Below are 17,029 nucleotides of genomic sequence, written 5' to 3' on the forward strand. Positions count from 1 at the left end.
AAAGCGTATATTATACTAGAAAATAATACAATAATTAAATTAAATGACACAATTTATAAAAACATTATTTTATCTTAACTTACATAATATACCTACATAAGTGGGCATTAATAATCATTTATTTAAGAAAAATGTATATACAAACAACCTAATAAATGAATAAAAATAATAATTATTTAGGTAAAGCTACTTATAAATAGAAAATCTGCGTTAGCTCACCGCCGGTTGGCAGAGTTCCCAGAAGGCTGGCAGCATTTCCACGCTGGATAGCAATGCTAATTCTTTGTGCAAAATACGTACCGGCCTTCTGGTCTCCCGAGGCCTCAAAAAGTTTTAAGTAAAAAGTGCATTTTAACTGTAGGCAGAGGGTATTCTTCCCGTGATATATAAACTCTGCATTTCATAAGTCTTTGGCTTGTTCTCTTCCTCCAATTCCAATGCTGTACTTTTCACAACAATCGTACAGATAAACAAAAAAACTGTGAAGAAAAAAAAAAGCGAGCTAAATTAAAATGGCCGCAGTTTTGTGATGTTTCATTGCAGACAGTCATTGTTATAACTATTGACTTTTTTCAATTATTTTTTATTGTTTATTTGGGATTTCATAACGTGTTTTTATTTTTGCTACGTAAATTGTTTAATTAAGTTATGGCCTACATGTTGTTAAATGATTACCAGAATCCATTGACATTGATTGTGATTCCACCATGCATCTAGAAACATGAGGTCGAAACCCCATAGAACCTCATAGAAAGCTGCGGTCATTCTCCGGCAATTCCCGCCGATTAGTCACGAGAAGAGATGGAATGGTGCTATTTAAGACCACACAGTCAATTTTTTTTTTTTTTTTGCTTAGATGTGTAGACGAGCTCACAGCCCACCTGGTGTTAAGTAGTTACTGGAGCCCATAGACATCTACAACGTAAATGCGCCACCCACCTTGAGATATAAGTTCTAAGATCTCAGTATAGTTACAACGGCTGCCCTACCCTTCAAACCGAAACGCATTACTGCTTCACGGCTGAAATAGGCAGGGCGGTGGTACCTACCCGTGCGGACTCACAAAAGGTCCTACCACCAGTAATTACGCAAATTATAATTTTGCGGGTTTGATTTCTATTACACGATGTTATTCCTTTACCGTGGAAGTCAATCGTGAATCGTAAAGGAAAATTTTCAATAGGCAATGCAGATCAAAAAGCAAAAGATAAATAGGTTCGATAACATACCTATGACAGTAAGTTAAAAAAAAAAGTCAATAGCCGTCAAAGTACTTATTACCTACGTTAGTTGGAATACTTACAACTCCAAATTAGCAACAGTATAGCTGCTATGAAGCCCAAAAACACACACGACACTACAACCATAGCAGCAGCCAATACTAGTAAATATAACGCAGCTTTAAAGTAAATTCGAAGATATTTAGGATTTTTCTGGAAAAAAAAAACAAAAAAAGTCTAAAAACTTAATTCAGTTGAAAATAAAAACGAAATAATATTTCCTCTACATAATCTTTGGTAGCTTATGGGGCTAATCCAACTAAGGGCGGACGAATTCTCTCCCCGTGAGTCTCGTGAGCTCTACCTGAGATTTTTTTTATCACGGGTCCTAGCAATAGTGCCTAGTGCTTCGCTGAATCTACCACCGGATCGGAATCGCAACCCACTGAGATTCAACGAGAAACTCAGGAGACTGTGTCAATAGGTTAATTCCTTGGTCGAACACGACGAGTTCTAAGAAAACGATGACAAATACTTATCGTAATAATTTAATAATTTAAAAACAAACTCGTATTATTTAAACAAATGACGCAAATAGAATAAACTAATTGAAATGGAATTTGAATGAACTCAATTAAAATGAAATGTTTGAAAATTAGGCAGTGTACATTTTTTTTGACATAGCTTATTAGTTTTAACAAAATATAATTTTATATGTCGCTACTAAATCCTCATTGTCATTCGATTAAAGGTCCAAAATAATTAGTAAACGGTCAAGAATTTATACTCAGTTTTGCAAAATAATATTTTTAGTTTACGTAAATAAAAACTTACCAAGTGAGCCCCATAAAGCAAAATAATGCTTATTATTAAATAGTAGATAAAGACAAGTATAGAGTAAGAAAATGATAGGTATAGAGAAAGCGCGTGGTGCTCCAACTCTTCTTGTGTGTGCTCCGTGCTTGGGCTATCCTTATTATTCTCCACAAACGAAGCCACTCGGTAGATCAACCAGGAAATTGAAGCTAGTGCTACACAAGAGATTATCTGTGAAAGATTAAATTATCTGTGTAAAATGGCTCCAATTATTCCTTTCTAATAGCAATACCTGTTAATTTGTAAGTTATTATGATTGTGACCATAGATTTTATTTACACTTGTGACTGAAAAACTGCAGTCGGTATGTCCTGCGGGCTTGAAATGGGTTTAAGTTTTGGTCATTATTAATGAACGTCTTTAAGAAAGCATGAAGCCGATACAAAAAGGGTTTTAGCCTCAATTACACATATGAAAAAAGTCAAAATGAACGTTTGTATATTGCTAGAAAGTTTATTTGATAGATTAGTCGACAAATAAATATATAAACAAACCACAAAGATCGATGATTTATGACCACGCCTAATATTATTATGAACTTCTTAGTCATTGATGAGACACTAATCAGTATGGTATCGTGCTCTTCGAAAAATTTTACCTATTTTTTCCTACGTTGATATGATTGGGGACGCCTTAGACTTTTTGAGGTCGCGTACAGAAAAAAATACACATACTGAATCCTTTTGACATAGTCCTTTTGAGACGTTTGAAGTAACTTCGAAATATCCAATATTTTTTCTATTCTTACAGCCCACAGACCAATAACTAATAATAATAACATAAATAATAATAATATAGTAACTGTAGCTCTTTCCACAACAGGAGTCATTCCTTACCATCTTCATAGCCTTAAATTAGTCAAACTCAAACAAAGTCCCTCCTTATCATAACCCTCCAAAAAGCCACTATTTTAAACACCTGCCGAATCGTGAGGAAGTTTATGCAGGTTGAAGATAGCACACCATCACCCAACACACAAGCAGTTAGCACTTGACTTGCGACCGTGCTGACATGCAATTACCGGCTTCGCCGAGAAAACAGATCGAATAATAATAATAAAAAGAAAAAATAGGAAGCAATTAATTTAATAAAATTACTTTGCGATAGTAAATAACGGAACGACAACATCATCAAGGTTTCATATAAAAATAAAAATTAAGTTTTGTTATACATTAACATTGTATACATACAATCGAAAGATATCCGATTAATAACGATCCAATCCTCAAGGGTATACAACAGCAGCATTTCGTGAATCTCGGCAAGTGGAACACCATCTTTAACTTTTTTGAACACAATTTTTTTTTTAGAAGCGTTCACAAATTTGTAATCTTATTTAAATGGGTGTGCTTTTTGGAAACACTAAATGTGAACTTAGTTAAAGTGAATCAAGCTGACCGCGTTAAGACTACTTTATCGTGTATCTGATACGAGGTGATAATTCGAACCAATCAGGGACAAGCATCGACTATTTGATTATCGTAAAAACACATTTCAAATAATATTGCTCACTGCATTCATTACAGAGTTCTCATAGTACAGGGAATTTTAGCTTGTGAACAGAAGGCCGTGTGGGTTTTATTTATCATGTATTATTCCTCGCGTTGTCTTCCTTATTACTGATGACGGTCGTGATTCCTCAGATGAGAGATTAATTTGTCTTTGACGATGCCCGTCAGCCTGTAGCGTATATATTACGTAATATTCTGTTATATTCTATTTCATCAGCCAACAGACGTCCACTGCTGGACATGGCTTCCACCAAGCCTCGCGACAAAGATCGGTCTTACACTTTCTGCATCCAGCGAATCCCCGCGAACCTCAATAGATCGTCTGTCCATCTTATGGGAAGCCTACCCACGCTAGGGATGATCGATATTCATCGATATTGAATAAACATCGATGTTTACCTGGAAAACTTCAATGTTCCTACATCGATTATTAGCTAGAAAACATCGATGTTTTAACATAGTTTTAATATCGATATTTTGGTTTCGATAACATCGATGTGTCAAAGAGAATAAAATATCTAAGGGTGGATGTACTTTCTAGCTAGTAAGTCCATAAGTAGTACAACTATTTTAAACTAGATGACACTGATTAACGTAATCGAAGTACGCCGTAGTACATATATTTTATGTATGTGAAATTAAGAAAATGTAAATTGTGACATGTGATGTCCGAGTCAAGTCTAATAATTAAACACTGCTTATAATCCGTAAAACGTAGTTTTAATTAATAAGCACGTATAATAAATAAAATAGACAGTTTTATTTCCCACCAAAAACATCGATGTTTTGCTATCGATGTTTATCGTACTTCGATAATTTTAAATCGATGTCAAAATGGATGTTTGTCTAATATCGATCCTCCCTAACCCACGCTACGTTTTCTGGTACGCGGTCGCCACCCATGAACTGTTCGGCCCCAACCGCCATACGTTCTACGATGGATAGAATAATATGGGCCAGATAGTCATCTCGTGCTAGGTGCTGTAAAACGCGACGAATGTATTTTACGTATGTAAAGGGTAGAGGTAAGGAGCGCCATCTTGTATAGAGGACAAGTTGAAAAAGTGTCCATCTATAAATAGCAAGTTATTGTTCGAAGACTCACCGAAATAACACTAGTGTAGGAAATGGAAATTATACGAATATAGCAGTTTCAAAAAGAGTGAAGTGTGGTAGTCTGTGGTGGTGCTGTTTTTTATATCTTTCCACTTGCTACTATGGCACCACCTTAATAGCCCTAGCACTAGTAATCTACCTCCGAAAACATTTGAAATCAGCGTCGGAACGGTACTTCGATAAGGAAATGCGTCATGATAATCACTTTATCATTGCTGCCGCTGACTACTCCCCTAATCCTGATCATGCAGAAGCCAGTCACCGTCGACGCCCTAGACACGTCCTTGCGAATGAAACAGATCCAATAACTCTTGCATTAGACGTAGTAGATTCATTCGCGAAGCAGCTAGTTGCTCTTGAGGTTGTTAGGTCTTCTTTGGAGGCGCTCGGGCAGCTGTTAGCAAATCCCACCCCTCCTGGTTGAGCATTTGCTCGCCCACCTGTCCTGGTGAAACTGGAAAGGCCTTCGGGCCAACAGTAATGCATCAATCATAAAATAAATTAATAAATCTATCGCCGGATCGGAACAGCGACCCACCGAGAAGATTTGGCGAAAAACTCAGTGGCCTGTCTCAATACTCTAGCTCGAATTCGAAGAGTTCGACGAGACCGGGACAAATGTTTATCGAAATATTTTTGAAGTGAAACTTCCTTATCGGCGTTGGAAAAAAATTTACCGTCACATTTTTCGGTTACGCGTCACTTTTTTCCGTTACGCGCCATCTTTTAATTAACGGCTGTATGTTCTGAAGTATGGATGCGCATTTGAGAAACCGACCTCATGTCTCAAGGTGGGTCACGGAATACATTTTGTAATTGCAATAATCCCAGGTAACCCACTTAATATCACGTGGACCGTGCTATTATTGTTATTACGTAAAATAATAGGAAGAAAAGTACCAGGGTATTATGATATCAAAGAGATGTATTATTATAACTTTACTCTGACGTACAGCCTTCTTTATTAATTAACGGCTGTATGTTCTGAAGTATGGATTCCGATTTGAGAAATTGACCTCATGTCTCCAGGTGGATTACGGAAATCATTTTGTAATTCCAATAATCTCAGGGAGCCCACTTAATAATATCACGTGGACCGTGCTATTTATTACTGTTATTACGTAAAATAATAGGAAGAAAAGTACCAGGGTATTATGATAGCAAAGAGATTTATTAATAATTAACGGCGGTATGTTCTGAAGCATGGTTTCGGATTTGAGAAATCGACCTCATGTCTCAAGGTGGGTCAAACTTCACGAACCTCAGGAACCCCATTTAACACCACGTGGACCGTGCTATTATTATTAATTTATAGGAAGAAAAGTACCAGGGTATTATGATATCAAAGAGATGTATTATTAAAATGCTGTAATAATCTTAGTAGCAAAAAGGTAAAGTGAAATAATTGTATTATTTGTATTCATGTCTATGATAATAAAATCCTTTTGTTTAAACTTTATCTAATTTAACTTTATTTAACCAATTTCTAGAAAGTTGCATGTAGATCATTTTTCGAAAAATAAGGCCATAAACAAGTTTCACTTCTTACGTGTGTACACTAGTACACGCACACATTTTTTTTTTTATAGTGCTAACTATCGTTTAATTTTCAATAAAAACACGTTTAGCACTCGGGGACTGTCGCGGTAAAGCTATTGCATAGCATTTTTTATCAACTTATGCAATTATTATAATTAAAAAATAATAATTTAATATTAAAACAATAATAAAATAAGACCACGCTATATTTGTAAACACAAAAGCAAAACATTAATTGTCCCCTTCACACTCATAAACTAGACAGCGCGAGAGAGAGATGGACAGACTGTTCATGATGCACATGCAGTGCGACGTCGTCACGCCGCGCGCTTATTCACAAACACTACACAAGCACGACATGGGAACGTATTGAACGCGAGCTACATGGTAGGCGGAGTGTTAGGTTTTATTTTCGTTACCGAATTTCTTGATTCGGTCGCCGCGCTCAAAGCCCGCTATAAAAGTTATGCAATAGCTTAAAAATATTCTAATGAATTTTTGCAAGTACAGTGTCTTCGATACTAAAACGCATATTTCATGACCGTACCCTTTACTTTCAACACAATTAAAATCATTTAAGTCATTTAGCAATACAATTTTACAATTCACATGACACATTAGGTATCTGAATTTTGTTGCACACGAAACTTTCGTAACCCAGTAAATAGTTGTAGTAGCTGTAAATCACGATGAACGAATAAAACTCTAAAACTGAAAAAGAAAAAAATACAAATTATTATTTTTAATTATTAATATTAGAATATATTAAAAAAATATAAATTAAATGTACAATTAGAAAGAACACTATATAAAAATAGATTGTCACTGGTGGTAGGACCTCTTGTGTGTCCGCACGGGTAGGTACCACCACCCAGCCTATTTCTGCAGTGAAGCAGTAATGCGTTTCGGTTTGAAGGGTGGGGCAGCCGTTGTAACTATACTGATACCTTTAGAACTTATATCTCAAGGTAGTTGGCAGCATTTACGTCGTAAATGTTTATGGGCTCCGGTAACCGCTTAACACCTGGTGGGCCCTGAGCTCGTCCACCCACCTATACAATAAAAATAAGGGTGCGTGTACTTATGTACGCGTGTAAGAAGTTATACTTTATTTTTCTTAAATTTATTCTTTTTTTTTAAATATTAAATAATTAATAATAAATATTTAACGTTAATAATTTAATAATATTTAGTATGAATTATATTAAATAATAATTTTGTCATTTATATTACTAAAAAATGAATGCTAATAACACTTTTTTTACGAGTTTTTACGAGTTAAATCCTTATTCCCATTTAATTAAAGCTTATAATTGTATCTCAAGGTGAGCAGTGGCATTTCGGTTTTAGCCGGCTATGACGCATAATGTACCTGGACTCAAAGTTGAACTGAATGAATAGCTACCTCCAAAACAAAAATATACATTACCTACGAAGAACAACATGGCCAGATACCATCCTATGAGAAGCTTGTGAATCAGGCACAGGGTGAAGAGAAATATCGTCTCAAATAGCCACGTTACAAAACGACATATTAGATACGGTTCAAATAGGCGAGATTTCTCCTGAAATACATTATTATTATTATTCCACCAAATACAGTAACAGCTTTTGCTGCCGTTGGTTCGAAATCTGTGTACATTAATTATATTATAACGGACGAAGACCACTCAAGACCAATCGTATAAAACGTACAGTACCCGACGACAAATATTGCACATCGACCGTTGGAAAGACCCAATCGGCTAATTTCGGCTTCGTAGAGCGTTGTCTCTGTCGCACGAAACACTACCAATCCGGTGCCTATTAGAGCCATACACTACTTCGTACGTACGCACTTCGGGTCCTTGTTAGAGCTGTATGCTACTTCGTACACACTTCTCCAGTCCGCGTGAAGTTGAAATAGCCCCTTGGGCTACGACGATTGGGCTAAGACGATTAGCTAGGGAAAAAAATCACTTCTAGAAGGACTGACAATCATCACGTAGGTAGTAATACAATTAAGAATTCGGTTTCCTGTCTCAGGGTTGATGGTGGCGTACACGTTTTGACGTCTATCCCTCAGACACAGCCCACTGAGTTTCTCGCCGGATCTTCTCAGTGGGTCGCGTTTCCGATCCGGTGGTAGATTCTGCAAAGCACGGCTCTTGCTAGGGTTCGTGTTAGCAACGTCGTCAGGTTTGAGCCTCGTGAGCTCACCTACTAGTTAAGGTTACGCTGAAATAGCCTTTCAAGACTATCATTAGAAAAAAAAAGACGTCTATGGATTCCGGTAGCCACTTTAAACCAGATTATCTGTGAGCGCGTTCATCCTACTACGCAGTAAAATTAAGAATAAAAAGCATTCCAATTTTTGAAGAGGTACGGATGTTTGTTCCCCCATCAATGTATTGATTAATTTGGACTTAGCCTGCTTCAAAGAAAAAATACACATATTGCTTTTATTTGTTAATATCAAAATCAACTCACAGTGTACAGACCCACAGCCACGTAAATAAGATGAAAGAACAGAAACGACTCGGAAACCAGTAAGCTGATGTAAGCGGCGTACACGTAGTAAATGTTTTCTTCATTAATCGGCTTTAGCTTCTTCGAAGACGTGTCCACCAGTAAAGCCCCAAACGGGAAATGACGGAGGGCAAACACCTCTAATAAAGCAATGATGAAGAAAACTAGACACAGGAACGAACGCAACTGAAAAGTATTTTTAAAGGTTTTTTTTTTCGATACATTTACCTGCTTTTGGCTACTATTGGCTACTGTTGGCTACTATTGACTACTATTGGCTATTTACAACTTTTTTTCCTACCTATTCTGATAGCCTTGAGAGACTATTTCAGCTTTACCCTAATGTGTGTAGGTGATCTCACGGGGCTCAAAGCGGAGTGTTGTTAACACTGACCCTAGCAAGAGCCGTACTTCGCAGAATCTACCGCCGGATCGGAAACGCGACCCACTGAGAAGATCCGGCGAGAAACTCAGTGGGCGCTTACTACTGCTTCACAGTAAAAACGCAAGATATTATTAAAAGACGAAAACTGACTTTGATTATATGAATCGAGAATATCGTCTTTGTGGTTAATGTCAATTAAATAAATAATATGCACTATCAAAAAAAACTCAAGCAACCGCTTTCAAACACAAAAAGAACCATTGAAATCGGTTGATGTCGAAAAAATTTATGAGATAAAACACAAAAATAAATACAGTCGAGTTGAGAACCTCTTTCTTTTTTAAGTAGGTTTGTTAAAAAGTATATAATATACGTTGACAGTCGGGTGATTCAAGGGATATCTAAATTATCTTACATCCCTCACCGAGTTCAATCAAAAGACCATCAAAATGACCGAATAGTGTAGGAACTTTAGATTCCAACAACCCTCCCCACAAAGTGGGGGGCGATGAAAGCTAAAATGGCGCGAACGTGAATATTTTTCTTGTGAGCTTAGAAATTATAACTGTAGTGTAATATGTTTGTGAATTCCGTAGATTTTAAGGTACACAGCGAGCCCTTAAAGGTCCTAGGATTTTTGTGAAATTCCGGATTTTTTGTAAAAAATTGATAAGGTTATTTTTTTAGGTGGAAGGGATTACTTGAGCCCGGAGGACATATGAACGGGATGGGATTGGATAACAGCAGTTCAAGCGCCTCCGAAGGAGACCTAACGCTCCAGGGTAGCTGCTTTGCGAATGTATCAGCTACTGGATAGGACTCGAAACCCTGCCACTGGATAGGTACCACCGCCCTGGCTATTTCTGCCGTGAAGCAGTAATGCGTTTCGGTTTGAAGGGTGGGGCAACCGTTGTTACTATACTTGAGACCTTAGAACTTATATCTCAAGGTGGGTGGCGCATTTACATTCTAGATGTCTATGGGCTCCAGTAACCACTTAACACCAGGTAGGCGGTGGGTCCACCCATCTAAGCAATAAAAAAAAGATCCGGCGAGAAATTCAGCGGGTCGATGCATGGGTTAGGTTACACGTTGAACTCTTTGACGAGTTCGTCAGTGCTAAAGCTGCAGGCGTCTGATGACAGTGAACTGATAAGCAATTCAGAAGCAGGTCTATATTGGTGGTAAGGTTTCTCAGGCACTTTTCACTCACTGAAGTCCACAGCAGCACGATTATTGATCCACATCGTAACGAATACAGCAGTAGGAATTTCTCAATGGTGGGCAAAATAACTTGCATCTTGCCCTAATACAATTAGTAATCATTGAGCATTGATAAAATGTAAAAGTTGTTGAAAAAAAAAAATTATTTTTCGCACACAAAATTTTCTTCTGAAAATCTGAAACTTAATTTAATCTTATGTCAAACATGACAGAATTCGAGAAGGGAAGAAGCGGCGTTGGCTAATGGAAATTTTGCCAACTGAAAAGAAAACAATGTTCAACTTTTTTTTGTTTGATGAATTGCTTAGATGGGTGGACGAGCTCATCTGGTATTAAGGTACCGAAGCCCATAAACATCTACAGCATAATTGTGCCTACCCAACCTTGAGCTGAGTTCTAAGATCTCAGTTTTTACAATACAACGACTGAACTTCAAACTGAAATAGCAGGGTGGTGATACAGACTCGTGTGGACCCACATATTTCTTTCACATTACATGCAATTAATCTTTGCATTCAATTTTAATTTCTGTTTTTACATCAGGCGAGGATACTTAATAGTGAGCTAACAACAAAAAACTCTGTAAGCACTGCAGTCAAGCCAGTCTAGTGTCTGTCATCGAGAAATCTGGTCATACCTCGTTTGAACAAGTGCATGTCTTAACGGGAAACGCTGCGAAAGAGTGTAGATACCACCAAATATGACTCCCCGCGCACTTGCTGTAGCAGCAACATATTCGTTTTGCCAAATGTTAGTTATATGACAGAGCTTGCTTGTACAATCTCTTGTATTAAAAAAAACCGGTCTGGATATGTATGAACATCTCTAAAATAGTTAAAGAATAATCCTTTTGAATGCCGTTCTAGAAAAAGAGGATGAATCCAGTGTATTTTCTTTGCTTTGCGTTTTTTATGAGATAAAGTCCAAATCGCTCGACGAAAAGATCATAAATTGGCGTCGATTGGGTGTTAGAACCAGCTGCTCAAACATTTCCCCAAATATGCCTAGTGCGCGGGGAACCTATATTTCCGCGTCAAGCCATCGTGTGTTTAAATGGTTAAATTACAATAAAACCGGTGTCAATTTCATCACAATAGGTAGAAAGACTTCAACCTATTGTGATGAAATTGTGATTTCGAAAAAGAAAAAAATTATAATAGATGACACTGTCAAAAAAGAGGGAGGAAGAAAAATTACACGTAAAGCACTTTTATAAAGATTGATTGAGATATAAAATAAAAGACACTAACTATATAGAAAAGCATTGTTTCAATAAAGATACCCTCTATGAAAGGTCTTTAATGGTGTTTGAGGTGTCCATGCTCTCGTTCGGCGGGCTTAATGCAATAAATAATAATAAAAAAATGAGCGCGATAAAGTTCGAAGAAGTTGGCTCAACCTCAAGATTGGTTCACGATTTAGTCACTTATTACTGAAACTTACATTTGGTAGCGCTGGTGGTAAGGTATAATTTGCACAGATAGGCACTACTGCTTCGCCTATTTCCGCCGTGAACCAGACATGCGTTCCAGATTGAAGGGTTGACCAATAGTCCTTTTTTTTTCTTTCCTACCTATGCTGATAGCCTTGAGAGGCTATTTCGGCTTCGCCCTAACATGTAGGTGAGCTCACGGGACTCAAACCGGAGTGCTGCTAACATTGGCCCTAGCAAGAGCAGTGCTTCGCAGAATCTACCACCAGATCGGAAACGCGACCCACTGAGAAGATCCGGCGAGAAACTCAGCGGGCTGTGTCTATGAGTTAATTCGCTCGTCGAGCCCTTCGTCGCAAGCGACATGTTCGGCGAGGACGGTGACCGGTGCTTGTGGTACCTAAAAGCACCGTTAATGGATCGGGAGGATCCGTAATGACGTGTTTTGGCGACGTCAACGAATCGTTCTACAATATAAGCTGAGAATTGCAGCTCGTGTTGCAAATTGGCTTTAGTAACCGCTTACCTCCAAGCGAGTCGTGAGTTTCTTCAGCTATCCTAAAATTAAATTGAGCTAATAAGTAACAAGCGCTTCAAATTTTGTCAATCTCTATATTATGTGATTCTGTTTATTGGCCGTATTGATTTGGCTGCCTACAAATATATGAATTACAGTCGTAAATAATCATGAAATGTCACTATAATATATTATTATATCGACGCTTGAAAGGCAAACGTGACTAAGCGACAATAACTGCTTTGTACATAAATGATAGGCAATAACCGTATTCGATGCGAAAAAAATATAATATATTTCTAGGTCTATTAAAATCATCTCAATCCTACAGCTAGATTCGTTAAAATAGAATTTTTTTCAGGTATTTCTCAGGTATATTTTAAATTAATTTCAACTTTAAATTAGTCTACTGTAAAGTTCACGCATTGTCGCTTAGTCGCGTTTGCCTTTCAAGCGTCGATATGTTTACATATGATGACGTTGGGTCTGTCTTGTCTCACAGTTGACCTAGGCATTGAACTTGTCGCTTTCCTGGAAAACAGGCCTCGGTGGGTGATAATGACTGGCAATAAAAGATACAAGGGCAAATTACACAAAAATAGGTATCTTTATTTCTGCTGCGAATGTTCTTGTGTTCTCATTTGAGGTTTATTACAGCCGTTAATACAACACAACTGGGACTTCAAGCTCATGATGGTTGGCAGAAACCCGAAAATGTTTAGCATTAAGACCTTGAACGTGTGGCCCATAACTCGTGGAACCAGGAGAGCGTACCTACTAGAGCCCCAGGAGTTGAGAAATGAACTAATCATCGCGTCGACTACATTTCAATTTTTATGTTTATTTTTGTTGACTGTACTTTATTTTTATTGCTTAGATGAGTGGACGAGCTCACAGCCCACCTGGTGTTAAGTGGTTACTGGAGCCCATAGACATCTACGATGTAAATGCGCCACCCACCTTGAGATATAAGTTCTAACGTCTCAAGTATAGTTACAACGGCTGCCTCACCCTTCAAACCGAAACGCATTACTGCTTCACGGCAGAAATAAACAGCGCGCGGACTCACAAGAGGTTCTACCACCAGTTCGTGTACTATGGAACAGCGAGATCTCTAATCAAAGTTATTTTTTTATTAGTACATAAAATAAGGCTTCTAACACTACTATATACTATATTATGTGATGTATGTACATAGTTTAATTTGTATAAAAAAAATACACATGAATGCGTATTGAAAGTCTAAATAAATCGATCAGCCGAGAAGCAGCGGTCAAACTTGTCAGAATTTCCATTTCGCTTTAACTATTCATTAAAAACATTTTGCAAGCCATTTAAATAATATGAACAGAGCAATTGATTCTGTGGTGTAATAGATAGCGCCAGCAGTAATGTGTTTGATTCCTATTTCGGGCAAACATCGTGTGACTAGTAGGTTTTTTCGCTCTGTAGCTAGGTATTTATTATCTATCTATATATTAATACGTGAAGCAAAAACTTTATATCCCTTTTTACGAAAATTGCGCGGACGACGGAGTATGAAATTTTCCACACTTATAGAGAATATAGAGAAGAAGTGCACAATGCTAATATTTTTTTTAAATAATGCATAAAAGATACATTAAATCAATAAAGAAAACATTACACACACTACCATGTATTTGACGCACACGCGCATGCATACTATTTATTGTAAAACTTTTGTTCTTGACGTTTGTGGTCAAATTGAGAATAGATTAAATATTGTTTGTCTTTATTAATATTTCTTTATAGTGTAGCCTTGGCGAAATTTATGATTATAGTATGTGTACAAACTTACAATTCCAATTAATTATAGTCGAATTTCGACTACTGTGGACCTCTAGTATACATAATTACGCATTTATTTATTTGATCATTTGGACCAACAGAGTGATTCAGAATATCGGTAAACGAACACTATGTTACATGATAAATGTCAATTCAATGATAGGTACAAAGGACAACACAAGTACTCATATAATTTAGATACTATATAAGTATTTATGTATGTCCTTCGTGGTTCCCCTTTTTTATTTCACATACCTATTCGCATGTAGGGTAGGCGAGTTCACGGTCTCAACCTGAGAATGTTTGCTAACCCTAGAAAGAGCAGTGCTTCGCTGAATCTACCACCGGATCGGAATGACGACCCACTGAGTAGATCCGGCGAGAAACTCAGTGGGTTTTAAGTCTATGGTTTTTTTTTATTGCCCTTGTAGGCAGACGAGCATACGGCCCACCTGATGGTGAGTGGTTACCGTCGCCCGTGGACTTCAGCAATGCCAGGGGCAGAGCCAAGCCGCTGCTGGGTGGTTTCATATTACAGGGAATCATAGTTCGAGAGCAGATGACCGTACGCGATATCTCCCTTTCAATCGATTTAATAGTAGCAACTAAAACTAAGGCACTTTTTGTTTTCACGCGGCTAACGTTGTTATTGTAAATGCACACTCCACTGATAAGCAATTACCGAGAATTTTTATTATCTCAATATTTTATATGTCAAAAATTTTACGGGATAATTTCCATCGATACTTTTGTTTACTTATGTATCTTTCCGCGTACAAATGATTGTAAACAATGACGTGATTATACAAATTTTAAATTGAACTGATAAAGAAGTTTACGTGATCAACTTTAGTTTTAATAAACAATCGTTAAAGTGTCAATAAAATTATGGATTCTTCAAAGAAATTACAAAGATTAAACTGGAAAGTTACTTGACGGCAGAGTGGTAGGGTGAGTTCAAACGACTTGTACCACACTTATACACTTCACATGATACATTAGGTATTTTAATTTTGATGCACACGTAACTTTCATAACCCAGTAAATAATTGTTAGTAACAGTAAATCACGATGAACGAATAAAACTCTAAAACTGAAAAAGAAAAAAAATATATTATTACTATTTTGAATTATTAATATTTAAATATATTTAAAAAGTTTTTATTGAAAATACCTCCTCATAATACGCGCTGTATCAAGGATAACTATGTGCTAGTGCTAGTTTTTTAACGTTCTCGATAGCGTAAAAGTTAACTCGGATTTGTATGGAGTTGGAACGTTTGCCTTTTTGAAGTGAAACTTCTTTAGGCGCATGGGGGTACAATTTTTACAGAACGTCACGCAGGTATGCATCGAAAGTGACATCAAACTACTATTGAAGTTAAGTACTTGTCAAATGTCAGCAGTAGTAGTTGTTGTATTTTTCCAACTGGAAAGGCAAATGTATCATACCATACAGCCTAATATTTTATAATTTTATTGTGAAAAATGTTAATAGGAATTGAAATGAAATGAAAAGAATTTGGAACATTAATCAAATAGCATGAAATTAAATTAGTCAATTCAATTGGCAAAATATTAGTCATTTACAATTTAGAAATTTAAACATAATGTGACTATCAACACTGAGGCTTGAGATTGACATTTGACAGACTTTTGGCAGGAACATATCTTCCTTTTTCCCTTCCTCCAAGTCTCGGAAATCTCAAGTTTTAGATTTGTATAAATTTATTGCAAGACTTATAAATTATCTCGCCAAAAAAGTTTCACTTCTGACATGTGTACTTTGTACGCACGCCATTTTTTTTTTAACGCTGGGGAATCCATTTACGGATACCCGGTCAAGAGGGAACGTTGGCCTACGTTTCCCGCTAGGGGCGCTATTCCAACTCCATACAAACTTGAGTTAACTTTTACGCTATCGAGAACGTCAAAACCTGGACTAAGCATACTCTGTTATATTTCTTTATTACTTTCGATCACAGGTGAACAAGTCGCTCGCCTGAAGGTACGTATTCACTGCAGGCAATGGTATCCACAAAACCAGGGACTTAGCTTTTATTTTAAAGTACATTGCGTGTAAGCAGTTATAACTGCGAATATCATAAGTTAAAATAATTCCACCTTTTCAATTGTGACATTTCATATTTTAAAATAGTATAATTATTGTGATCAATATATCCCCGATTCACTTCTTCCACTTCCGATTTTAAGAACTCACAACAAAACTTAGTTCAGAAGAAACTTTATAACGACATCGAATTCTCTTCTTAAATGTGGTAACAGATATTTCCGAAAAAGCTTCTGAATAAAGTGACTGTGATAGATAACAAACAAACAGACAGAAAGATTGGATAAAATTATTATTCTCCTGTTCCCAGCGATACGAAATATCATATTAAAAAAATACGATTATTTAACGGATTTTGCATTCAAATTGTTATTGACTTTAAATCCACGATGTTGATTCTTTTTTTTTTGTGTGTTTTTGAAGTTATACTTCTTTAAGCGCGTTATGAAAAATTGATGAGAGTGAAATTTTACGACGCGCGCGCACCGTGACACAGAATTAACAGAATGAAGTTGCCCACTAAATCGCTCATTACAATACGACCGACGTAATTTGGCGAGTCTGAATATAGCCGCAGGTGAACTTTCGCGCATGTACACTCGTAAAAAAAAGGGTTATTAGTATTCATTTTTTAGTAATATAAATGACTAAATTATTATTTAATATAATTCATACTAAATATTATGAAATTATTAACGTTAAATATTTATTATTAATTATTTAATATATATATAAAAAAAGAAATAAATTTAATAAAAATAAAGTATAACTTATTACGCGCGTACATAAGTACACGCAGCCTTTTTTTGTTTTTGCAAAAC

At 36.7% G+C, this 17,029-nt stretch overlaps 2 protein-coding genes across 3 annotated transcripts; both read right to left on the bottom strand.

The window, feature by feature from the left end:
• Nucleotides 1-72: 72 nt before the first annotated feature.
• LOC101739461 (uncharacterized) lies at nucleotides 73-3,950 on the bottom strand. Of its 2 annotated transcripts, XM_062673585.1 has the most exons (5): nucleotides 3,287-3,950; nucleotides 2,055-2,267; nucleotides 1,304-1,433; nucleotides 333-479; nucleotides 73-121 (listed from the first exon to the last, which is right to left on the bottom strand). In XM_062673585.1, exons 1-4 carry the CDS (start codon nucleotides 3,371-3,373, stop codon nucleotides 352-354), a joined length of 558 nt encoding a protein of 185 aa, XP_062529569.1. In that variant the 5' UTR covers nucleotides 3,374-3,950; the 3' UTR covers nucleotides 73-121; nucleotides 333-351. The 2 variants fall into 2 exon arrangements, with proteins under 2 accessions (XP_062529569.1, XP_004928377.2); XM_004928320.5 differs by lacking the exon at nucleotides 73-121 and having other exon boundaries at nucleotides 154-479.
• A 2,845-nt stretch (nucleotides 3,951-6,795) lies between these two features.
• LOC101744512 (uncharacterized) lies at nucleotides 6,796-10,581 on the bottom strand. The gene is made up of 4 exons (XM_004928094.5): nucleotides 10,369-10,581; nucleotides 8,732-8,956; nucleotides 7,692-7,827; nucleotides 6,796-6,973 (listed from the first exon to the last, which is right to left on the bottom strand). Exons 1-4 carry the CDS (start codon nucleotides 10,453-10,455, stop codon nucleotides 6,861-6,863), a joined length of 561 nt encoding a protein of 186 aa, XP_004928151.2. The 5' UTR covers nucleotides 10,456-10,581; the 3' UTR covers nucleotides 6,796-6,860.
• Between the last annotated feature and the right edge of the window lie 6,448 nt (nucleotides 10,582-17,029).

The sequence above is a fragment of the Bombyx mori genome, chromosome 18, assembly GCF_030269925.1.
Source record: "Bombyx mori chromosome 18, ASM3026992v2".
Classification (NCBI taxonomy): Eukaryota; Metazoa; Arthropoda; class Insecta; order Lepidoptera; family Bombycidae; genus Bombyx; species Bombyx mori.